General features: G+C 43.1%; 6 protein-coding genes across 7 annotated transcripts; 2 read left to right on the top strand and 4 right to left on the bottom strand.

Annotated features, from left to right (window-relative positions):
• Nucleotides 1-301: 301 nt before the first annotated feature.
• LOC105560884 (NSFL1 cofactor p47) lies at nt 302-3776 on the top strand. 2 transcript variants are annotated; one of them, XM_012010385.1, is made up of 5 exons: nt 302-656; nt 1062-1491; nt 1574-1856; nt 2857-3060; nt 3535-3776. In XM_012010385.1, exons 1-5 carry the CDS (start codon nt 555-557, stop codon nt 3662-3664), a joined length of 1149 nt encoding a protein of 382 aa, XP_011865775.1. In that variant the 5' UTR covers nt 302-554; the 3' UTR covers nt 3665-3776. The 2 variants fall into 2 exon arrangements, with proteins under 2 accessions (XP_011865775.1, XP_011865774.1); XM_012010384.1 differs by having other exon boundaries at nt 1571-1856; nt 3535-3759.
• Nucleotides 3777-4021: 245 nt separating this feature from the next.
• LOC105560883 lies at nt 4022-6504 on the bottom strand. The gene is made up of 2 exons (XM_012010383.1): nt 5778-6504; nt 4022-5705 (listed from the first exon to the last, which is right to left on the bottom strand). The coding sequence occupies exon 2, from the start codon at nt 5586-5588 to the stop codon at nt 4290-4292; it is 1299 nt and encodes a 432-aa protein (XP_011865773.1). The 5' UTR covers nt 5589-5705; nt 5778-6504; the 3' UTR covers nt 4022-4289.
• A 352-nt stretch (nt 6505-6856) lies between these two features.
• LOC105560882 (probable cleavage and polyadenylation specificity factor subunit 2) lies at nt 6857-11208 on the bottom strand. The gene is made up of 10 exons (XM_012010382.1): nt 10682-11208; nt 10456-10615; nt 9785-10136; nt 9379-9689; nt 8741-9000; nt 8486-8671; nt 7831-8200; nt 7502-7696; nt 7298-7435; nt 6857-7058 (listed from the first exon to the last, which is right to left on the bottom strand). The coding sequence occupies exons 1-10, from the start codon at nt 10828-10830 to the stop codon at nt 6966-6968; spliced, it is 2214 nt and encodes a 737-aa protein (XP_011865772.1). The 5' UTR covers nt 10831-11208; the 3' UTR covers nt 6857-6965.
• A 663-nt stretch (nt 11209-11871) lies between these two features.
• LOC105560881 (nucleolar complex protein 2 homolog) lies at nt 11872-15845 on the bottom strand. The gene is made up of 12 exons (XM_012010381.1): nt 15747-15845; nt 15103-15311; nt 14801-15030; nt 14266-14372; nt 14089-14195; nt 13865-14019; nt 13554-13775; nt 13282-13470; nt 13076-13195; nt 12872-13003; nt 12580-12795; nt 11872-12487 (listed from the first exon to the last, which is right to left on the bottom strand). The coding sequence occupies exons 2-12, from the start codon at nt 15275-15277 to the stop codon at nt 11972-11974; spliced, it is 2169 nt and encodes a 722-aa protein (XP_011865771.1). The 5' UTR covers nt 15278-15311; nt 15747-15845; the 3' UTR covers nt 11872-11971.
• Nucleotides 15846-15911: 66 nt separating this feature from the next.
• LOC105560880 (GPN-loop GTPase 1) lies at nt 15912-18717 on the top strand. The gene is made up of 5 exons (XM_012010379.1): nt 15912-16066; nt 16687-16941; nt 17321-17685; nt 17779-18011; nt 18310-18717. The coding sequence occupies exons 2-5, from the start codon at nt 16695-16697 to the stop codon at nt 18650-18652; spliced, it is 1188 nt and encodes a 395-aa protein (XP_011865769.1). The 5' UTR covers nt 15912-16066; nt 16687-16694; the 3' UTR covers nt 18653-18717.
• A 62-nt stretch (nt 18718-18779) lies between these two features.
• Nucleotides 18780-21408, bottom strand: LOC105560879 (heat shock factor protein 2-like). Its single transcript, XM_012010378.1, has 3 exons — nt 20827-21408; nt 20453-20573; nt 18780-19199 (listed from the first exon to the last, which is right to left on the bottom strand). The coding sequence occupies exons 1-3, from the start codon at nt 21334-21336 to the stop codon at nt 19015-19017; spliced, it is 816 nt and encodes a 271-aa protein (XP_011865768.1). The 5' UTR covers nt 21337-21408; the 3' UTR covers nt 18780-19014.
• Nucleotides 21409-23274: the final 1866 nt, after the last annotated feature.

Genomic DNA, 23274 nt, shown 5'->3' with positions numbered 1-23274 from the left:
TTAAATCCCTATTGTAGACTGGGACTAAAGAAATTAATCATCAAGTGCTATAAATATTTGTAAAAATTATATGCTTATACTTTAGCTTTTACCCCGACAAGTAAAGGTTATTTAAGTAACTTGAAAGGTAATTTAAATGTAGAAATTAAAGATTCCCTTACTTCGTCCTGCTTCACTTCCAATGCAGACGGTCCTTTATACATAAATAAATTCGATAGAGCGTTTCCGAAAACGCGCGCGCGAGCGCTCTCCCGTGCTCCTTCGTTCCAACGGACTTCCTCCGGAACGTTCGCACATCCGGTTCGATTCCGCGGCCGGAGAACCGAGGGGAATGACAGGCAGACAGATGGAGAAAATTGACGTGTTACAGTAGAGGTGCGTTAGCTCTTGGAGAATCCGGCCACGCCAGGGGCCAGGGGTGGATTCGTCGCGAACGTGGGATCGCAACGGGGAGAGGAAAAGAGAGAGAGAGAGAGAGAGGGGAGAAAGAGAGAGAGAGAGAAAGAGAGAAAACGGTGAACAGATATCGTGAGTTTTTTTAACATTCGCAGAGAATGGCGAACCGCGACGAGTTGGTCTCGCAATTCGCGGACGTAACTGGTGTTGACGCCGAGAGAGCGCTATTTTACCTTGAGTCATCCGCTTGGCAGCTCGAGGTGAGACAGCACATTTTACCGAAACGCACCGGAGACCCGGAGGTTTCGCCCCTTTCGCTTTTGCACGCTCCGCCGCCGCCGCAAAAAAAGACGCAGAACGGCCGCCTCGTCGCAAGTGATCCCGGTACACCGGGCCTTTGATAACCTTGTCGTTACGCCTGTCCGTTCCCCGGCGACTTTCGGGCCTCCCGGTCGCTCTGACGTTTCACTCTCGTCGCAGCCCTCGACGCGCGTTCGCCCTCCCGCGCGTCAGCCCCCGGACACACGCGAGATCCGAGGGCGAACCGGCGGGATTTAAAAGTTCGTCGAGCCGCGTAAGGCTTCCTCGCGTAACAGGATTGCCGGAGAGAACATTCCCGGTCTTGTCGTACGCTCATTGACACGTAGGTGTCTCTTGTTTTCTAGGTCGCCCTCACGAGCTTTTACGAGAACGATGAGCCGGCCGAACTGGTGACGGACAGCCTGGACGTGCAGCAAGCGGAGGCACCGGAGGACAGCGCGGGCGCGATGTCGAACAAGCAGGCCAAGTCCGACTCGACGGAGTCGCGGGGCGCCAAGCCGAAGCCGAAGTTCGGCACGCTGAACGACCTACGGAACAGCGACAGCAGTTCCGAGGAGGAGGAGGGCCAGGCGTTCTACGCCGGCGGCTCCGAGCACAGCGGCCAGCAGGTTCTGGGTCCGGGGAAGAAGAAGAAGGACCTGATCAGCGACATGTTCAAGTCGTGCCAGGAGCAGTCGATCGCCACGGACCCGCCGAAGATAGGCGGCCAGCAGAGGCCGAACACGTTCAGGGGCACGGGTTACAAATTAGGTCAGACTAGCTCGGATAGCGAAGGTAACTCATCTAGTCGTTTATTGGCTCGCGAGAAATTGACAAGCAACGTTTATTACATTCTGTCGTGTAAACGGTACAGTAGTGATGGGAGCAAACGCGGATCAACGGTCCTCGAACGGTCTTATTGTACTCAAGTTGTGGAAGGATGGATTTACAATAAACGACAGTGAGATACGATCGTACGACGAGGCCGAGAACAGAGACTTTCTAGATGCCATTAAGCGGGGCGAGATCCCGGCGGAGATCCGCCAGCAGGTGCAGGGCGCGGAGTTGCGACTCGACATGGAGGACCACCGTCACGAGACTTACGTCCCGTCGAAGACTAAGGTGAAGGCCTTCTCGGGGAAGGGACACATGCTGGGAAGGTACGTCGGAGATATTCGTCCCTCTGCCTGTTAGGGCCCGGTGTCCACGATGCCAGAACTTGCGAGTGCGTTCCATTTCACGCACGATGCGCATAATGTATCATTTATTCTTTAGGCCCGGTCTACAATGAGTCGTCAGTCGTTGGTCAGAAGTCGCAACTATATGTTGATCCTTTTCCTTTCTGGGTGGAAGAAAAAGGACCGACATATAGTTCCGACTTCTGACTAACGACTAACAACTCATTGTAGACCGGGCGTTAACATTTAGTGAATAACAAGGATAAACCATGCGTGAAACAGAATGCAACCTTGGACCAAGTTCTAGGCATCGTGGACCACAGGCCTTTAGGAGTCTCCCTTAAACGAAAAAAAGACGCTCAAGTTTTGAGTGCTGACACTCGATTGTCCGAATTTACTCTCAAATTTGGGCGTAAACACGCAGATTTAAATAATCACACCCAAATTTTGGAGCGAATTCGGACAATCGAGTATTAACACTCAAAACTTGAGTGTTTTTTTTCCGTAAGGGCTGATCCCGCGTTTGAGAAATTTGGTGGAAGAACGACTCGAGTCGACTTGATACAAAAATTTTACGTTCAAAGTTTTGAACTGGACTATGTACATATTCGTGGACCAAGGTACAAGATTCCAAGCGCACATTTTATAAATATTTATCTGTAGAAGACAATGTTAAGAGCTTTAGCTTAGCTTTTAAGTCGTTCTTCCACCGAACCTGCGTTTGAGAAGTTTGGTGGAAGAGCGACTTGACTGTTTATATTAAAAATTTTACCTTCAAAGTTTTGAACTGGAAAATTAACGTATTTGTTGACCAAGCTATAAGATTCCAAGTGCACACTTTATAAATATTGATCTGTGGAATACGATTGTAACAGCTTTTAGCTTAGCTTTTAAGTCGGTTTCTCCACCGAACTTCCCAATTGATCTCGAATCCGATGTCCATGTTCTAAATTTCATTTCCGTGAAACCTAACGTATTTCAGTCCATCGCCGGCTACTGTTGGCATGACGGTCCCCACGGATCCCGCTGATCAAGCTGCCAATGAAGCGCAAGCGAAAAAGGAACTGGAGCTGGACGCCTCGAAGCCGACCACAACGTTACAGATCCGTCTCGCGGACGGCAGCATCGTGAAGGCTCAGTTCAACCTGTCGCATACAGTCGCTGATCTTAGGCGGTATATAATAGCGTATCCTTTGATTTCCAAGTGCCTTCAGTGGCGTTTGTCCGCGTAAGCTGACGCAAAGAGAGATCGAAGACTGATCTACAATGTGCTCTTTGCGTCTGGAAACATTCTATCTTATACAAGTAAACCAAAACGCTTAAAAAATTTATCGACAATATACGATTGTACAATATAGTCGTTGAAATTTTCTCCTGAACATCCCAAAAAGTATTAGGCAAATTAAAAAATGTTTCGGACAAAAGTTGTCCCCCTTCGAACCAAACAACTTTTGTTTGAAACGTTTTTCCGTATCTCATGCTTTTGGAGATATTTGCGTGAATCATTTAAAATGAGACACCCCGTATAACGTACAATTTATCAACTTACACAAATGTTTTAAACGTGTTTATTGACTATAAAAGAGAATATTTCTAGACGCAAAGAGCACATTGTCGATCAGACTTGAGAGACAGATTTTTCTTAACACAGAAACGTCAGTATGAGACCACAGTATGCCCTAAGAGATTTCAGTTTGTTAACTGTGTACCCGACGAAGGAGCTCGCGGAAGACAAGACCATCGAGGAGGCTGGTTTACAAAATTCGGCTATAATGCAACGACTGAAGTAAACTTTTTCTAAATTCCTAGATTGAATGTAACGATTAGACACCAAATATATGTTAACTCGCTTGAAAATAAAATTTCTATGTATTTTTATTAGGAATATAGCACCTTTTTTTCTTACTACGTTCTCAGTTCTTTTATCACCTACTTGTTACGGTTACTTACACTGATTGATTTCAAGTTCAACAATACTTCAAGTTGCTACGAAGGTCTAAGAACTAGACGCAAAGTCTTGAATTTAATTTATCGTTAAACGTTAAGTTGAAATTTCTTGCGGTATTTGCAGTAAAGTTGCCGCTCTCGCGCACGTTGCACATACCACACTGCGTTATCCGTCACGGCGCAAGAGATACAAAGACGTGAAACGGTTGAAAGCAACCAGTAGGAACGCTTTATTATAGCTTAAGTTTAAAATTCGAGGTGTATACAAAATATTAAAAATAGCTAACCATGTCATGACTAGTTCTCCAACTAACATGACGTGATGATTAAGGCACCTAGTATGAAAGACGGCGTGTAATCATGAGATATCTATATGTACGAATGAAATGGTACGCGAGTGGAGCCCAAGCCTGTGCAAATATCAACAAATTTAACATCAGCGAAATTCCGTAACGCTTTACATTCGCATCAAGCACGTTGTCCAAGATACTTCCTAAGGATCCACGAGTTTTGTACGTCGTGGGCAAACCTCAAAATCGTGAGATCCTCCACCCCTTGGCTCTTTCTATAATTGTATTGATTACAGTACTTATATTGATTCACAGCTATCAGATCCCTTCCTATCTCTCTGACGTACATGCGGGAGTTCTGCAGCGTTACGTATGGCTTGTGTATATAAATAGAACGATCTTCCGGGTCGTTCACAATGGCCCTCGTCTTCTTCAATACCGTCAGCGTAGAATTGGCGTGTCGTTTATTGTCAGCCTGCTGCGTGCAAAAAGTCACGGCGTTCAGCCGGTAGCGGTCGGCCGTCAGTCTGGTCCGTTTCAGCTCCGCCAGCAGATCGATTGTCGCGCGATGGTACTTCAAATTCACGTACTCGTTCCACGAGAGAGCGACGGCGTAAGCGACGTTGTTGTACGTGCGATACAAACAATCCGCCTCGACGATGTCCCTTATGACATTCTGGTCGATCTCCGTGAAGGGGAAGTTCCACGGTACGACGGTGTACGTAAACTTCCAGAAGGAAGTCGGATCGCCCGCCATTTCCTTCAGCTTGCCATTAAATTCGCTCGAGATCCCGGAGTCGTACACGATGAAGTTGTCCATTCCGATCAACGCGTGGAAGCTGACGAAGCCTATCATGTCTATGGACCGGGTCGGCTTCATCGACGATTGCGTCACGCACACTCCTATCCTGTCCTGGCTCGGTTTCCGCGGCTGTATCTTGATGGGGAAGATGGGCGCGTAGCTGAGGTACTTGTTCGACTTGGTGACAAACGTTATCCCGGTGGGGGTCTCGTCGCTGGTGTACGTGCAGACAAAGTGATAGCCGCCGTATCTCGTGTTCTCCCCTAGACTCGAGACGACCGCGTTGCCAATGGGGAGGAATCGGAAGCTGCCCAGTATAGGCTTGCTCTCGCTCTCGAAGAAGACGAGGCACTGCACGTTGGAGACGCTGCCTATGGTCCCAAGCCCCACCGCTCGTATCTCCCTGTCGTTGATGCCGTACGCAGAGTATATGTACAGATCGTCCTCCAGGCGTTGCCAAGAGGGAATCGGCTCGTCGAACCTGGCGTTGAACGTGGCGAAGCCCGCGCCGACGTTGGTGCAATTCGCGTCCGCTCCTCTCGGCCCGGGCTTGCCGAAGTAATTGAAAACCTCCAGGACGTACCTGAGCTTGTTGTACTCGTGCCTGTAGACCAGCAGGGACACGAGGCTCACCACCGCCGTGACCGCCAGCGCGGCTTGATGATATTTTCTCATGTTCGATACGATTGTCCCAATTTCCTACGACGCTCAGATCAATTTCTCGATTGTCATTACTCTTTCCGCAACGCGCTTCGTAACCCTCGTCACGAAATCATGTCCGGAGCGAACATTCTGAAAGAAAATTTATGTTACTTAATTCTGTAATACCTGTAACTGTTGCTACGATCGCGAACGTTCCCTTACTCTCTGTTCTGTTGTATCTCAACATTTTCGCTGGCAGCGTGTCGCTATTTCTCGCCAGTGACCTCCTAACCCATGAAGAACGTCCCGACAGATCGCTCTACTCGACGCCGTGTTTCCCCGATTTTCGGTTACGGACGTAAGTCAAAATTATTACGATACTTTAAATAGACCCTCGCAATTTATTGCTTAACGATTGACATAATTGGGACACGCAACAACGTGAAAATGCGGACGATGCGGCCACACACATGCATGCATGCATCAGCGAATTGCATAAATGAACACGCTTCCGGTACCTCACATGCGCGTAGGTTTCTCCCTGATTGGCTATCGAATAGTGAGTTTTTAAAGTCACCGAAAGGCGTCAATTATACAAAATTCGTAAGCGCGCAATCTATTTTAAATAAACTACGCAAAGGAATTTAATTCTTACCGAGTATAAAAATGTTTATATTCGAAAAAAAAGTGCTCGGTATTGGTGACACAAGAGCGAATTCTTTTTGAACTCAAAATGCTTTTAGGGCGGAAATGTGGGACGGAATTTGTTGCGCAACTCGAGAATTAAAAAATTATTTTCTCTGCACTCTCTGTGCCGGATATAAATTTTTCTTCTTACAAAGTGCAAAAAATAATGAGAAAACTGTAGGGAAAAACGAGCCCGTATCCGACTACAGATTGAGATTGCGATTAGGGGCTCGATCATGAATCTTTTCGTCTAGTGTGAACTCGTGAAAAGTGAAAACAATTTTATTGAAGATTTCAATATTCGTCAATGAAACTGTTCACTTTTCACGAGTTTGCACTAGAGGAAAGATTCACGATTGAGCCCTAAACTGAAATTTGACCAATCAGGGAGTAAAGTTCACTAATCTCAAGTGTAGCGACTTTTACTCTCCGATTGGTCAACTTTCGATCTAATCCCAATCTCAACTCGTAGTCTGATACGGGTTTATAATTATTATATACAGGGTAAGGGCCAGACATTTTACGAACGCGGCGTAATCAAGTCAGTGGAAAGACGGCAAGAGGTCATCGCTAAAAATGGCCAATATCTAATTGATTAAAATCAAACAATTGACTTTGTTTATCAATAAATTGTATTATTTCATTCTTAAAAAACGGACTTATTTGCCAACCTAATATATTATAAACGCAATCTCCTAATCTGCATTGTGTACATTGTACAATCTATACAATCGCATACTGTTCGTACAGCAGCTCCCGTACTTTGTAGTAATCCTCGGAAATGCAGCCTTCCAATATTACCTTCCCAGCTTCGTGCTAAAACAAACGCGACAATTACGTTTTGCACTCCGCTAAGTATTTAAAGTAAAAGGCGAAGGAGACTCAGGCCCGGTTTTACCAACGTCGGCTTAACTTTGATCTTACAATTAGTTTAATTCATGTCTGTCTCTTTCCAAAGTAACGGTTGGAAAAAGACAAACAACGAATTAAACTGAGCTTAAAGCTAGGCGACGTTGGTAAAACCGGGCCTTACTGACGTCACAAATAAAACGAACCCTTCTAACGGCGATGGTATTATTGCAACACCACAGTACTCCTCCGCTAAATTCCGACGGAATGTTACTCCTGTTCAAGATCTGTTTAAAGTCAGACAGCTTTAACTCATTTATGAACGTTGTTTGATGGCCGGGAACCTGTGGAAGTACAGTTAATAAATTGAATCCCTCTCACATAGTTTTAACTTGCAATCTGCGTCTCACCTCGTTCATTGGCAGCGGTTCCAAAGTCAGTATCTTGTCACTTTCGTCAATCGCGCTCTCGGCTTTGGTATCGGCGATGGCGTCCCGACAAACCTGATCGCGCGCCGTGATCATCGCGTCTATCCATGCCACTTCGGACTCGCCCTTACCCTTCGAGAAATTCAATCCGCTCACCAGAGCGTCGGTCAAACGTACCTACAACAAAACGTATATCTTTCGCGTAAAGACACACCGGTTTTTAAGCAATGGAAAGGAAAACAAAAGAGAAAAATCATGTTAATAAATTAATATTATCTAATGTGTTAAAATACGATAATATCAAGAATTACTTGATAAATATGAGTTTCCGTCGTGGCGTCTAGAGTCTCCCCTCTGCCCGGGATAAATACTCTCGCGCCGGTGCTCTGCGCTTGCTGCGCTAGTATCTCCGTATCTTTAGGCGAACCTCTGACCAAGACAACTCTTCTCGGCCTTAGCTGCGCCAAGATTTTCTGGAGGGACTCGCCGTCGGATCTACCCTCAAAATCTATGTACGTCACCGCCGCGTTAACGGTCATCGTACGCGAAATTTGTACGCATTTCGTCGGAATATCCATGGCTACTTCTGGATGGTAATTGGCTTCCTCCTGCTTCAGTTCTATGTTTTCCTTGTTATCTTCTACCTCGGGTACAGCCTCCGCTATTTTATAATCTTCCGGTCTGTAATAATAAATAGCAAAGAACAAAAATTCACTTACATATGTAAGAAAGTGTATATTCATAAAAATGAAAATGAGCAAGCTGCAAATTATTGATCGCTGTTAAAATACAAATAAATGTAAATAATTGTTTCAGCATATTTCTAACATTTTGTTTTAACGTTTTCTACAGAGATACGTAGATTTTCGAAGAAGATTGCATGTACAATTTTTTTACATTAGAACTAAGCCCTTGTACATATTTTTGTTGACTAAATATACTTGGTGAGATGTAAGTATCCCTTACTTTATGATCTCTCCATATTCGTCTAGCTTAATCTTTTCCTCCACAAACGGGAACATAGGATGTTGCTTCTTACTCTGTTTAAAAAAGCCAGGCTTAGTCTCTTGCTTCACCAGTAGATCGTGCTTTCCCCTGCCACTACCGACTTCTATCTCGTCCTCCGACTCGGAACTCACATCCGCAGTTTCCCTGATAAAACGCACATAATTAGCAAAACGTAAATTCCAACTGAATAATAGACGGCTACACGTGTGTTACATCTGCTCCTGCTTCATCTGTTCCTGCTTCAGCTTTTCTCTCTTCTGATACTCCTCCAGCTCGACACCCTCGAGTTTCACTCGTCTCCTCACATCTAGCGTAATGTTTCGATTACCTCCCTTCTCTACCAAGTCTCTGGCAAGCGTGCCGGGGGATGTCCTACTCGTTAATATAATACTGTTCTGTGGATTGGTGCACCATTGGAGAAATAATTCTCGGGAAAATCCGCACTCCATATCGGGTGTACTTGCAAGAACCACCTGGACATAACAATTTCGAGATTAATCTTCGAGCCGAGTGGCGCGAGCGGTGACGTTACAACATGCTTAGATGCTCCTCCAAATTTTGCGCCCTGGAGCGTTAATGTACACCGCCTAGTAACGGCACTGATGGTGATGTTACATGCTTAGGCCCGGTTTCACTGAACGTCGCTTAACTTTAATCTTAGTCCAACTCGTGTTTGTCTCTTTCTAAAGTAACAGTTGAAAAGAGACGAAGGACGAATTAAGCTGAGCTTGAAGTTGAACAACGTCGGTGAAACCGGACCTTAGGCGCCCCTCGAAATTGTGCGCTGGAGCGTACGTTGCATACGGCACCGGATGCGAGACTACATAGAAATGTGAATTTGTTGCATTTACCTTTGGACTCGGGACCTGATTCAATTCGGCCATACTGTGGCAGAGCTGCAAGTGTTTAAATTGAAACGGATTGTTGCGCGCACCTTCGAAGCTTCTCATCAATTTGTCGCTCATCCATTCGATCTGCGACTTTGCGAATTCTACAACGTTGTAGCTCACGTTATTAAGGAGCGCCAACGAATAGGCGAGCAATCCGGACTCCTTGTTGCGCCACAGCTGGTCCAGCATGTGCGCCAGCTCCAGTACACGGCCAGCCGTATCTACGCTGACCAATACGTTGCCACCGCCTCGCAACGTTTGCAAGATATTTGCTAAATCACAAGAATGACGAGTGAGGAATACACGTTGAAGATGCACGTCTCTCGTTTGTCCTACTTTCATTTATAATTTTGACAAGGAAATTTACTCATCAACTTCTCGTCCCTCGTTCTTCGTCTGGCCTGCTGATACGTGGCATTGAACGCGTCTGTTATCAGCAGCGACGGCCTTTGCAACCTCTCCAATTCACAGCCGTTCAAGTGGCGTTCCTTTTTGTGATTAAAGTCCACGGCGTATATTATATCCTCCTCCCCGATCTTCACAATCTTCCAAATTGTCCCGCCGATCATGTGTCCCGCCGGCAAAGGCGTCAGCGTAACACCGTAGCCCTTCCCTTTCATCGATATGCTTTGGTTGTATTTCAGCTGGACAATCTTGTCAAACGCCGCATCGACGTCGTCTAGAGTGAACAGATCAAAGTCCTCCATATTGTGACGGGACTGAAAGCAATGCAATGTATTAAATACCGGTATCGATTGAAGCTTAATAGAGGAAAATCCCCCACGAGACAGGGCTTCTAATATGAGACAGCAGGTTTCCAACATCCGAATTCAATCGCAAAATCCTCTCTCGCAACAATTACACGGTTTACCAATCTATTTGCCGCTAAATAGATTTCAATCCGAAGGCAATAAATTCACGATGGGAGCAACAGGCGATGCCTGTTATTTTAGCAGAGACTCCGCTGTCTTATATTAGGAGATTATCTCATAAAGGGCGACTTTGCTCTCCCATACCTCTGTGCACAAAGGAGTATACCTGATACATATCGTACATAAACATTTGGCCCATTTTGTAGACAGGTATGGTGGCGTAAATGGGACAGATCATGCCACACTTGCCTACCAGGTACGGCAGCGCACCCAAATGCAATGGATCCGGATACGAGAGCAACACCGCATCTATCTGATGCACATGTCTGAAAAATACAAGGCGTGAAAGACGCGCGTGTGCGAGGAGTCGCGGTGGCAATCGTTTCGTATACCTCTTCAATTCTTTTATGAAGTCCTGGTCGAAATTTTCATCCCACCCGCAATCCAACAGTATCCTCAGCTCGTCCACTTGCAGTATGTAGCAGGGTGGAGATTCATTCATCGCCCCGGAGATAGCGTGAAGCTTTATGATGGACGTCATCCTGGGAATATTTTCCTCGCGATGTCACGAGTGCGAGTCTCAGGCGAATTGCGTCAAGCACCAGGTCGTCAGCCCTCGCGAAGTTACTCTTTTATACTTCATAGACCTCGAAGCGGTCGATAACTCTATAATCTTAACCTGCAAAACGATGCCTCGCACTCGGCAGACTGGAACGCAAATTAGTGCCAAGCTCAGACTTGCATTACATCCGCATTGCAATCAGACCATTTGTCGAGAACCTGCGACCTTGTTCGATAAGTTAGAAGGCAGAAGGAAGTAAGAAACTTAGGTAGTAATCAGGCGTGTGTACAAATTTACTCTTTTTCAGATTAAATAGCCACAGGATCTTCCGACGCATGCGCAGCGACTCTGACAGCTCGCGGCTGCAACTCCGATTGGTCGCTCCGACCACCGAGTTGGAGTGTAGCCAATCGCAAACGCCAGTGCGACCGCGAGCCGCCACCCAGTGAGAAATGAATCGTCGATCGACGTCGAATCGACATCGACACCGTCGAATTGACGTCGATTCGACATCATTTCGACGTCGATCGACGAATCATTTCTCACTGGGCAGTGTAATGCTGGTGTCCGATTTTTATAAAAATTTCTTAATTTTACTATTCATACATCTCACTTTCCTCTTCATACTATTAATTTCTGTCGTTATAGTTATTTTATACTAGCGACTTTTCCTCGCATTATTTTTTTAATTATTAAAATATTATTAATAGCATTATAAAATAGTAATATTACCGGCATTTAAATTATTTGACACATCTGCTAATGTTAGTATAATCTTCTACATGTTTTATCGAGCAAACAAATTAATAATTTATCAAAATGTACAGCGTTTCATTTTAGATGATCCATGCAAATATCTCGAAAAATATGAGACACGGAAAAACGTTTCAAACAAAAGTTGTTCATATTAATTAGTAAAATAAAATAGTATAATAAACAATAGGGGGTTCCATTTAAAAAACTGAAGGTGCCCTTCAAATGACTATCCAAGATCATGTCAATGGCACCACCTTATGTCCCTCTTTCGAACCAAATGTAAAGATTTATTGCAATACGTTTCGGAAAGTAAAATACACGTATTACTCATTTTACGTAATTCATAAATTCTTGAATGATCTTTTTAGTCCCAATCGTCGCTATTTATGTCCTGGACAATATCTGTGTCTTCTCTTGGCAAATCTTCGTCCTCGATATTATTGCTCGTCTCCTTGCCCTTGCTTTTCTTGCGCTTTTTCGCCTTACTTGGTGGCATTTTGCCTTCCGCTTTGGATCCCGTTCCCTTTAATCGAAACTCAAGCTCGCTCTCTTCTTCGCTGTCTTCTGCATCCCGCTCGTCTAATTTCTGTTTCCTCGGCAACCTCACCGGTACATTGACTTTTTCATCGTTCTTCGTGAGAAGCTTAAGCATCTTGGACTTGTGAATCTTAATCCAGGAAGCATAGAACTTGGCTATTTCTGTGCCGTCCGTCTTTATTCTGTTCTCCCAATTTGCGATCTCTGCCGTGTTCTTGAGATCAATCGTCATTTTATTACGCTCAGCTTCAATGTACTTTCTATTTTCCTCGATCATATTTAAAAGCTCTTTCATCTTCTTGCAGTAAGCCGCCACATGGCACTTCTTCAGAAATGCCTTTAGCTGCAAAACGAAACGCACGCATCAATTGTCTCATACATCTAGCAAAAAATATTCCTCGATAATTTCTCTGTTTTAATTCTTTTTCCAAGTACCTGTATTATACAAGGTATGCACACGTCCGGGAAATATATCTTATGACTCTCGCTCGCGGCATCTTCCAATATAAATTGATAAATAGTTTCGATAATACTATCCTTGAAACCATTCTCTGCCAATTGCGATTTCGACATCCTCAATATGCAAGTGAGCGGTATAGGTTTCATTGTGACTGCTTTATGCTTTTTATCAAAATTGTAAGAGTCCAATATCTAAGAAGAGAGATTTAACGTGAGATACTTGTATATCCTACGAATACAAATGTTGTTTAAAAATTGAGACTGGTACCTCGAGAAGAAATGGCAAAATAGGTATAAACGTTCCCGTCTCCTTAGAAATTGTTATCAACATTTCTACACAGTGGAATCGCAATGGATAGTATTGCGCCGTTGGAATGACTTTTATCGTTCCAATAATAATCTGTTAATAAACAATTCTCTGTAGTTTTCTACTAAACTGTTTTATTACTCGTTTATTTAAAGTAATCGATACCTGAACTAGTGGATATAACAACGAACGCAACATCGATTTACCCTTCGACTTAATTATTAATTCCGTCCAAAAGCGCAAAGAATTTACATACTGCCAATTATATACGGCCTGAAAGTTTTCCTGAAAGAGAAAGAAAAGAAGGTTAAAATATTGCGGAATATAAAGTGCACATTGTAAAACGTAGAATCGTCGTTTCTAAAAATTACCTTTTTCTTTAACGTTACGGCGTTTCTCAAATTAATCGCCAATTGTCTGATATACAAAAAGGCATGATTGTACGAGACATCATGATCGAGCAAATAAATTTCAACCAAAGAATGCTTCATAAAATTTATTCCTGGCAGCGTGTTCGGTGAAACGAACTTAGTATTCTGAACATATTTCACATACATGGTCTGAAAGGGAGAAAATCTTCGTAAGACAAACGCGATTGAATACAACTCGCAAAGTACCTCCCACCGTAACATGCGGATCTCACCTTTAACAGCTTCTCTAACACGGGCTCTTTCTTAGTTGCCATATGTAATATATTTACGAATGCTGTAACTCGAACAGTCTCCTCTGCAGCTGACCAGAACTTGATTAAAATCCGTAACAGCGGTTTAGACAAAGACGAGAATGAGCGGGTGTAAGGAAGCATTTGACGCAAGTGCTTCAGAAGCACCGTAAGAATACTGGGCGACGCTACACTTTGTAACAACTGTGAAAATAACACGTCGATATGGTACATGTTTATTATTCAGCAATTATAAGCTAAACGAGATAACTGAAAAAGTTCATAGAAAATACCTTGATAAGATCGGACAAGTATAATTTTAAAATTGACCGTATCTTTCCGAATCTCTTGGATTTGTGTGCCTCCTGCGATTCCGGGTCCAGTTTTAAAAAGCGTTTAAACGCGTCAGGCAGATACATTATGCACAGCTGCATTACACCATTGAAGGCTAAAATTTTAATAGAATCAATTAAGCTGTAGTGAGTAGAGCTTAATTGTAATGAATATCGAAGCCCACCTGCACTTCCTTCTACTTTATATTCCGTGGTGGTATCAGCCAGTTCCGTAACGCTATCCAAAGCCGCATGGAAGGCCTCTACAGCACACTTAATAGTGACTATCGACCTACAAATTAAGCGCAACGTACAGTACATCTTGCCACTGATTCAACAAGAAATAAGTTCTGTTAACTCACTTATCCGTTTGTATGTCTTCCTGCCAAGTCTTCAGTAATTTTGTAGTGATCTTCCTTTTCGAATCGCCCTCTTCTTCCGGCTGAAAATCGCTGTCATCGCTAGCAACCTACAAATAATATTACTTGGAAATAAATGTAAAAAGAATAGAGTTAAATCAGGACCATTATAAGCCAAACAAGAAACGAGAGGCCTGTTAGGTCCAAGCAAGATGCAGATAGCCAAATAATTTTAATACGTAAATTCTTATACAGTTTTCCACCTGTACTGCGCGCCGGTTTCTTCTCGGACACAGGCCTTGACACAGATTTCGTTTAAATGGAATCATTGTCGTCAGCGAATTCACGTATTTATGTTGACAAACGAATTATTTTAAATGCTACATTTAGCATGCAAGATTTTTCTTACTGTAAAGAAATCATATATTAAAATTACTTGGCTGTCTACATCTTGCTTGGACCTAATAGACCTCTCGTTTCTTGCTTGTAAAAGGAATAAAGAATTAAATTACATTTGCACAAGAAATACATTCAATACCTCCAAATTTTCATTGGGAACATGTTTATTGTCAGAACCGTCTATCGAAAAATTGTCATCGTCTTCGTCGTCCGACACTCGAAAGTCGAGAAGATTTTTGTCATTCTCCTTCAGGTATTTATAGAACTCAGGATCGGTGTCTTTCAGTTTCACCAGCGACTTTTTGTGCTCCGCAGGATCCAAGTCGCCCTCGCTACTGTCACTGTCCACTCGCTCATTGTCCTCGTCATCTGCGTAAAAAGACAATAAGGTACGAGGTACTGAATTTAAAATACGAGAAAGTCGCACGTTTTAATTTGTACCTATGCTTTTATCTTCTTCACCGTTGTCGCACGCATCGCTATCCGCCTCGAAATCTTGCGCAAAGAACTCTTCCGTGGTCAACCTGCTCAGCTCTTTCTTCTTCCTCTTGGCGGTTGTTGACTTTTTACGTTTTCGCAACTCAAGCTGCTTCTGGTTTAACTTCTTCACCTTCATCGTGACGACGAGTGAACCTTCGCGACTCGGGAATCTGGAAAAATTTTTGTAACTTATAAATATACTCAAGGCCCTGGGTTCGATTCGTGAATTCATTCGAAGGCGAAAGGTGTGCGAGAATTCTGCTTTTACAGACAAGTTGAGAGTTGATTAGTTAAAAACCATGCGAATAGCCAATCGACTCGCACTTTTCTGCGAGAGCAAGATTTTCGCATACATTTCTCTGTCGAATGAATTCAAGAATCGAGCCCCCGGTTTACAATAAACTGTTGATCGTTAGTCAGAAGTAGAAACTGTACGTCGGTCCGTTTTCTTTCACCCAGAAAGACCGGGCCTGAAACATAACTGAACACGAGTGAGAGATGCAACAGAATCAAGATGTTTATAACCTCGTCCTTTGGTCTTTAAGATAGCGATTAAAAATTGACGCGTTATCTCGACAATATGCCAGAAACCTTGTTTCTCTTACCTGTAAACTTTACTTCACCAAATTATTAATACACTATTGCTACATAATACATCTATAAACACAGGTCTTCCTTCGCAGGTTCCACGTGCTTCCGGTGATCACTGCCTAGAAACCTGCAAGTTCTATAGGTGGAGAGTGCACTCAGGTTAGGTTAGCTGAGCGTCTCGGCGAGGTTAAGTTGGGTTAAGATCTCGTCCATCTCGTCCGAGAGCATTGCTTCGACGGACGCTGAGCTCCGGGGGCGATTCTCATGTTCAAAGCGCGTTGAGTAAAATTGCAGGCGTGCACAAAGGAACAATTGTGTCCAGTTCAATAAACAGGTAAATTGCAAGTGTGGGGATAAAAGAGTTTTTTCGCTCGGTCAATTCTGCAAAAGTACAAAGTGTACATGGAGAAAAGCGGTTGCGACAAATATCTACATTGCTCTAGTGTTTTGATGCCACTCGTTATAAATTTAAGACGTCTTTTAGGCAAACGTATTGTTTGGGTATTGGGGTAGTTTCCTAGATAGCAATGCGTGTCTAAAAGACGTCATAAAGATATCTTTAAGACCCCTTTTAGACGTGCATATCCAAAAGACAACTTAATGTCGTCTTAAAGATGTCTTTTAGATATGAAAGCTATCTGGGTTCCTGTCCCATTCGCTCATTGTTAGTCCGCAATGTAAATCGCCTTCTGACTCTTACGCCGTTCGAGATCAGGCCAGCTTTTACAAATCCAACGAGAAAAGACGCTTTGCCCGCGATCGGTTTTTTGCTCGCGGCAAAAGTGTGACGTGAAATTTAAATGCAAGGTAACAAAGGAGTAAGAGCCAAGACAGGATACGTTGATGTCCAAGTAATTTTAATTTCAAAGTCTACTGCAGAAAATCATACCTCAGCCAGGGTTTGAACCCGGGCCTCCCTCTCGCCGGGCCCTGTGTGAAATTTTAAATTTGCAGATTCACAAATGGCGGAGTGCAAGAGCAACTCGGATGCTGCGGAAGCGGGAAATGATACTTCGGATACCGCGTCTACAACGGCAGGCGGATCCGCAGGAGGAAGGAAGATACCGTGTATCATTGTAGTCGGAATGGCTGGCGTTGGAAAGACATCGTTCGTTTCTAGGCTGGTCTCTAAACTGTACAGCTCAGGAAAGCCATACGTCATTAATTTAGACCCTGCTTGTAGAGAAGTTCCGTACCCCACCCAAATAGGTAAAAGTAAACCCGGTTGATATGACAAATCGCATCAATTACTGTGCGGTACAATCATAGACGTAGTAAATGTAGACTGAGCCGTCCTATTGAATAAGCTGAAGCTCGTGAAGAGAGAGAAAAGATTTAAGAAGACTTTCTTTCTCTGCCTTACACGATCATAAGAGAAAAGAATCGTGCCTGCGCCTCCTTGGTCTCGATGGTGAGACAGAAAGAAAGTCTTCTTAAATCTTCTCTGTCTCTCTCTCTCTCTTCACAAGCTTCAGCTTATTCAATGGGACGCTCAGTCTGTATTTACTGTGTCTATGGGTACAATTATAATAAACATTATCATTACTGCAGTAGCCTTTGCCTTAAACAGAGCTGTACTTTCTGTTAGATATAAGAGACACCGTAAATTACAAAGAAGTGGTGAAACAGTACCGCTTGGGCCCGAACGGTGGCATAGTTACGAGCCTGAACCTCTTCACCACCAAGTTCGACCAGGTTACCAAGCTTATTGACAAGGCCAGTAAAGAGTGCAATTACGTGGTCATTGATACGCCGGGGCAGATTGAGGTCTTCACGTGGTCCGCCAGCGGCACGATTATAACGCAAGCGTTGGCGTTTCAGTTCCCGACCGTCATCGTGTACGTGATGGACACCGTGAGAAGCGTCCACCCTGCTACATTCATGTCCAACATGCTGTACGCTTGCTCCATACTTTATAAAACTAAATTACCCTTCATCGTGGCCATGAATAAGGTAACTAATTTTCTTCACAAGCCACACACTAGACGTATCTTATCAATTTAGACGCAATCGCTCGAATGATGCCCCACCGCTAATGTATTTCAGATCGATGTCGTCAAGCACGATTACGCGATCGAGTGGATGCGCAACGTGGACGCGTTCCAGGAAGCACTCGACAAGGAACATGGCAGTTACATCAACAACCTTGCAGGCTCCATGGCGCTTGTGTTAGACGAGTTTTATAATCATTTGCAGTGCTGCGGCGTTTCCGCAGTGACGGGTGCTGGAATCGACGAGTTTCTCAAGCTGGTCGAAGCCGCCGTGCTGGAGTATGAAACGTAAGAATTGCCATATAAATGTTTTAGAAATTGCTGCATTAATGACGGCACATTTATATCCACATTTTATTTAAAATATAGGTCGACGTAGATACATAGACTGTCATTGTCATCTCCTTCGCGTTCCTTCACTCAACGTTTAATTCCCCAGTTATCCTAAAAATTAAGTACTTGGGAGTAATGACTGGGACTGAACCCAGAACTCGTAAATTGCGGGTCAACCGCTCATACACGAAGCTACACGTTACTCCACGTCGTGTACGTTTGTTATTATTCGAGATATGTTTTATTTTTACAGGAGCTACAAAAAAGATTGGGAAAAACTCAGACTAGAGTGGGAAGCTAAGCAAAAAAGGGCAGAGAAGAAACGATTGGAAGAGGCTAGTAAAAAAGGAATGGGAGAAGCTGTACCTTTTCTCACGACAGTTAACAGTGGTCGCGACACTTCGGAAATCTACCTGAAACACGCATGCAACGAATCAAGCGAGGACGAAGACGGGACGGAAAACAATTTCGAGGTAAATAAAGATGAAGAGAAGAAAGAGGAAGAGTCATTTAGAAGTTTCTTAGACAGACATAAAATGGATCAAGCTAAACGAAGAAGTAATAAAGAATCCGAACCTAGTACAAGTAAAGATTGATTATATACATATATGTATATATGTATTTTATGTACTTTTATAAATTCTCTGTCAAATAAAATATTTATTAAAACATTAATATATCGTAATCTTCATAAAATGTTTTTAATTAAAAAATCGACCTCACTTTCCATCGTATAATATCTTTTATTCAAACTTAAGTTTTAACATTTTTACTGTATGTTCTAGAGAGATCGTACGATTTCAATGTAGATATTATTTCTTATCAATAGTGACTAATCGTCGTTACATTAAACAACCCAACGTAACTTATTTAACTTAAAATAGTTTCATATTGTAAGTAATATAAATACCGTGTGTGAGAGAAAAGTCAGTAGTTTTTCACGCTAAATTGAACGAATTCAGTTTTGAACGTTGAAGCGCACACCACGTTTATTCAACGCATTACGCCAAGGCGACGGGATTGCTTTGCATTCGGACGATGCGTCGGTCTTTATAGGAACAAACGCCGAGTATCTTGCGCTCCGTTCCACGATAGGCTTCCGATTCGGAGCATTGCTGAATTCAATCTCGTACAAAACAGGAACTGAAATATACGCAATCGTTAATCTTTACGACACGTGAAATGTCTTTTTTTTTAAGTATTTCAAACATGCAATCGTGTAGATATCGTTTACCAAAATCATCTTCGACGAAGTTTAGCTCGAGTGTTCGACACTAACAATTAATATTTGTTGAGTTTGCATCTCAAAGCACATTATATACACGTGTCATACTTTTGACGCGCAAAATAATATATGCAAAGACTCGAATTATATCCAGGCCATTCCGGTGAGATGGAACGCATTGACAGTGTGTCACTCCAAAAAATATATATATAATAATTCTCTTCTTCAGTCGCAACGGCTTCCGGATGGTTGCCGCGTCCGTTTGCAGTGTGGTACCGACGTTTCGCATACATTGCAGTTTGCATCATCACACTGAAAAAAATTTCTGGTTGAATATGGACGAATCAGATAATTCCTTTAGGATTTACCAGAATTCCTTTAGGATTTACCAGAATTTCTGTAGGATTACATGAATTCTGGTAAATCCTAAAGGAATTCTGGTAAATCCTAAAGGAATTCTGGTAAATCCTAAAGGAATTATCTGATTCGTCCATATTCAACCAGAAATTTTTTTCAGTGCAGGACTGGGAGACTCTGATACTGTATCGAACGAACGATGTCTTTCCAACGCCAGCCATTCCGAGTACAATGGTACACGGTGTCTTTCTTCCTCCTGTAAATCCGCCTCCCGCGGTATATTATTGTAGACGCGGTATCCGAAGTATCATTTACCGCTTCCGCAGCATCCGAGTTATTCTTGCACTCCGACCATTTATGAATCTGCAAATTTAAACGTCGGCACCACACTGCAAACGGACGCGGCAACCATCCGGAATGCCATTACGACTGAGGAAGGCAGCAGCCGCGAAAGCTTGAAAGTCAACAATTCTCTTACTAATCGCAAGACGAAAGAGAGGTAATCGTCAATTCAAGTTGACTTCTGTGTGCATTTATTGTCCGCCGAGCAATGACTCGTCGAATCGACATCGTTTCGACGAATCATTTCTCACTGGGTTGATTTCTCTTCCCTGAATTTTATCAAATTTATTCAACATTGATGTTCTTTCGCTAATTTTATCGATATTAAGTGTTATTATTTGCGATAAAGGATTTCGAAATTTTAATAGTAAAAACCTGACAAAACAATTATTTATTTTATATCAATGAGAAAAGTCAACGCAAATTCTTTTGACAACACTATGGTAATCAAGTTGATTTCAACACTTATTACCTGTGTCCTCTTGAGAGTTTCTTATCCGTTTCAGACAATCCCTTGTTACAATCGATTTTCTTTCCTCGTGTTCCCGTCGGTATTCTCGAGCAATTTGCTCCAATGTTTTGGTCAGAGCCAGCTATTGTAAATCATCAAACTAATATTATCGTTAAGGAATCGCCAAAACATCTCGGGAGAAGACAAAGCATTCGATTAATATCAATGTTCATACATCAAACAATAAATGAATAACCCAATTTTCCAACAGATCCCAGTCGGTGTTTATCGATGTAAGCGACAAGCCGCGCGTAATTCTTTCCCTCGCGCGACGCAAGGTACGAGAAGTGATGGCGTACTTCGCACACAATTCGCACTTAACTTAACAAATATACCTGACACAGTTTCAAGCGGGACACGCGGCTCGCCACCGATCGCGGCCTCTCCTCCGCTCGCGCCTTCTTCTCCCCGATCTCCTCCGTCTCCTCCGCTCGCGGATTCCGTTCCGCGGCACTCGCGGCCTCGTGCTGCGCGCACCGGCTCCTCCCGGCCTTCCGGCAGACGTTGGCCAGCAGGTCCGCGCGGTCGGCGCGGAAGCTGCTGTGCAGGAACTCGTGCACGTGCGGGTCGCAGGAGTCGCAGCCCGAGGAGTCGCGGCCGTACGTGACCTTGCGGAAGCCGTAGAGGTTGAGCTGCCGGATGAAGCTCGTGATGTTGTTCGTCTTGAAGATCGGCCGGCGCGTGTCCAGGTACTCCGCCTGGAATCTCTTGTAGTCGAGGAGTATCGTGCCGCCGTCCTCGCCCCACGAGATCGCCCCGCTCTTGCACTCGTTGACGATCCGCCAGAGCTTCTGCGGGAATCGCATCGACTGCAGCACGCAGTCCTCGTACATCCTCTCGTTCATCGGCTGGAGGACGGCTGGCGAATCGGCTCGGATCGAAACGGCCCCCCGCGCGCGCGCGAATCGTTTCGAACGTCCTCCTCGAACGTTCCCTTTTTTTCCGTGCGGCTCTCGTCACGTGCACCCACCCGGGATCACCTTCGAAAAATAACAAATGACCGTCGTATCACGGCAACAACAATCGAAGCGGCAGCACCGACCAGAAACCGATTTTACGCTCAGGGGCTTACGATCGTGAATCTTTTTCTCCAGCGTCAACTCGTGAAAAGCGACAGATTTCAGGAACGAATTCAGGAACTCGATCTCGCGAATCTTTTTCTCTAGCTCGTGAACTCGTGAAGAATGAACAATTTCATTGATATATTTATATTAAATTCAATGAAATTTTCTCACTTTTCGCGAGTTCACACTAGAGAAAGGATTCACGATCGAGCCTCAGCATTTATCAATAAAAATTTCTACGAGTTCGCGCTAGAGGAAAAGCGACAAACTTCCTAGCGGAAAAAAATTTCTATAAATAACTACAAACTAAAATTTTCTATAAAACAAAAAATTTCTATAAATAACTACAAATTGACTTGAAATAGAAATTTGTAGAACTTTTTATATCTTCGTTGATTATATCTTTGTAAAAACTAGTACGAAACTTTACTTATAGTTTAGAAAATTTGGGAAACAACAAAATCTTAAGGAATTAAAATATCTGCTTACTTGTAGAGTATTACAAAAATTAACAAAAGTGTTCCAACTCTAGCATTTTCATGTCAATTTTTACAACACTTATTAAATTTCCGTAGAATTTCTTAGATTCTGGCAGTTATATTTAATTTTTTTTGTAGAATTATTACAGGGGCTCGATCATGAATCTTTTTCTCTAGCGCGAAAAGTAAGACAATTTCATTAATAAATATTAAACTCCTTTCCGGATCTCGATGTCGTATCGTTTCCTGTATATTTTCTCTTTTCCCGTGCCACCGTTGTACTGTTAATTCTATTCCGCTACGACGCGTCATAAATTGTTCTACGTTCACCGCTGTCGATTCTCTTGTTAACAGTAGACTGTTCTACTTTTGTATGTTCAGCTATGAGAAATGGGGTACAAATCGTGTGACTATCTCCACGTTAACTGCGCACGGTGAAGGTCCACTCGATGCAACAATACGAAACCTTCCTCTTCTCCTTTTTTAATAAAGAGAGAAGAGGAAGAAGAACGCTTCTCTCTCGTCAATCGACATCGACGTCAAATTGATGTCGATTCGGCATCGTTTCGACAAATAACTTCTCACTGGGTATTTAAATATGTATTTATATTGAAAAAAATGTCTAATGCGTTTCGTTGCACAGCGTGCACCTACATCCTTTTGCGAATTATGACTCGAGCGAGGATGAGAAAGAAGGACATCGATCGTCATATGGCATAAGCTTTTGTTTTAATAAAAATTATTTATAACACTATTGCTATTTATAATTATCATGCTCCGGGAATAAACTCTTAGGGCGTAAACTATCGAGAATACTTTTTCTATTTACATTTCTTAATTCACCCGCTTCGAGCCTTAATCTACAATGTGCTCTCTGCATCTAGAAACATTCTATTTTATAGGCACAAATCGAAACGCTCAAAAACTTTGTCGACAATGTACGATTGTATGGTGTATACATTTTGTCCACTTGCGCAAATTTTTTAAACGTATTTATTTACTACAAAATAGAATGTTTCTAGACGCAAAGAGCACATTGTAGATTGGGGCTTTATGGATCTTGCAGGGTAGATATATCGATGTACAAAATCTCGAGTAACAAAAGATTTTGCATGTATTATATATTGTGCTCGATATAAGCGCAATATAGTTTATAAATTGAAAACCATCGGTTTCACTGTTACTTCTTATTGTCGCCTTATTCTATTTATCTTTAATATATTGATACGCTCTAGAAACA

Source organism: Vollenhovia emeryi, unplaced genomic scaffold (assembly GCF_000949405.1).
Source record: "Vollenhovia emeryi isolate VEMERY1.0 unplaced genomic scaffold, V.emery_V1.0 DF939218.1, whole genome shotgun sequence".
Taxonomy (NCBI): Eukaryota; Metazoa; Arthropoda; class Insecta; order Hymenoptera; family Formicidae; genus Vollenhovia; species Vollenhovia emeryi.
Note: the sequence above shows the minus strand (reverse complement) of the source record. Positions and strands in the feature narration are given on the sequence as shown.

Excerpts from the sequence above, each read along its gene's own strand:
- LOC105560884 (XM_012010384.1), top strand. The coding sequence starts at position 555 with ATGGCGAACCGCGACGAGTTGGTCTCGCAATTCGCGGACGTAACTGGT. Across the intron at positions 1,492-1,570 it reads GACTAGCTCGGATAGCGAAG|TAGTGATGGGAGCAAACGCG; the intron begins GTAACTCATCTA and ends TAAACGGTACAG. Across the intron at positions 1,857-2,856 it reads AAGGGACACATGCTGGGAAG|TCCATCGCCGGCTACTGTTG; the intron begins GTACGTCGGAGA and ends AACGTATTTCAG.
- LOC105560883 (XM_012010383.1), bottom strand. The coding sequence starts at position 5,588 with ATGAGAAAATATCATCAAGCCGCGCTGGCGGTCACGGCGGTGGTGAGC.
- LOC105560882 (XM_012010382.1), bottom strand. The coding sequence starts at position 10,830 with ATGACGTCCATCATAAAGCTTCACGCTATCTCCGGGGCGATGAATGAA. Across the intron at positions 9,690-9,784 it reads GAGGGACGAGAAGTTGATGA|CAAATATCTTGCAAACGTTG; the intron begins GTAAATTTCCTT and ends CTTGTGATTTAG. Across the intron at positions 7,059-7,297 it reads ATACCATCGCCGTTAGAAGG|CACGAAGCTGGGAAGGTAAT; the intron begins GTTCGTTTTATT and ends CGTTTGTTTTAG.
- LOC105560881 (XM_012010381.1), bottom strand. The coding sequence starts at position 15,277 with ATGAAGGTGAAGAAGTTAAACCAGAAGCAGCTTGAGTTGCGAAAACGT. Across the intron at positions 15,031-15,102 it reads TGAAGAAGATAAAAGCATAG|ATGACGAGGACAATGAGCGA; the intron begins GTACAAATTAAA and ends CTTTTTACGCAG. Across the intron at positions 13,196-13,281 it reads CCGTAACGTTAAAGAAAAAG|GAAAACTTTCAGGCCGTATA; the intron begins GTAATTTTTAGA and ends TTTCTCTTTCAG.
- LOC105560880 (XM_012010379.1), top strand. The coding sequence starts at position 16,695 with ATGGCGGAGTGCAAGAGCAACTCGGATGCTGCGGAAGCGGGAAATGAT. Across the intron at positions 16,942-17,320 it reads TCCGTACCCCACCCAAATAG|ATATAAGAGACACCGTAAAT; the intron begins GTAAAAGTAAAC and ends ACTTTCTGTTAG. Across the intron at positions 18,012-18,309 it reads GCCGTGCTGGAGTATGAAAC|GAGCTACAAAAAAGATTGGG; the intron begins GTAAGAATTGCC and ends TTATTTTTACAG.
- LOC105560879 (XM_012010378.1), bottom strand. The coding sequence starts at position 21,336 with ATGAACGAGAGGATGTACGAGGACTGCGTGCTGCAGTCGATGCGATTC. Across the intron at positions 20,574-20,826 it reads CCCGCTTGAAACTGTGTCAG|CTGGCTCTGACCAAAACATT; the intron begins GTATATTTGTTA and ends GATTTACAATAG. Across the intron at positions 19,200-20,452 it reads AAACTCTCAAGAGGACACAG|TTCCTGTTTTGTACGAGATT; the intron begins GTAATAAGTGTT and ends CGTATATTTCAG.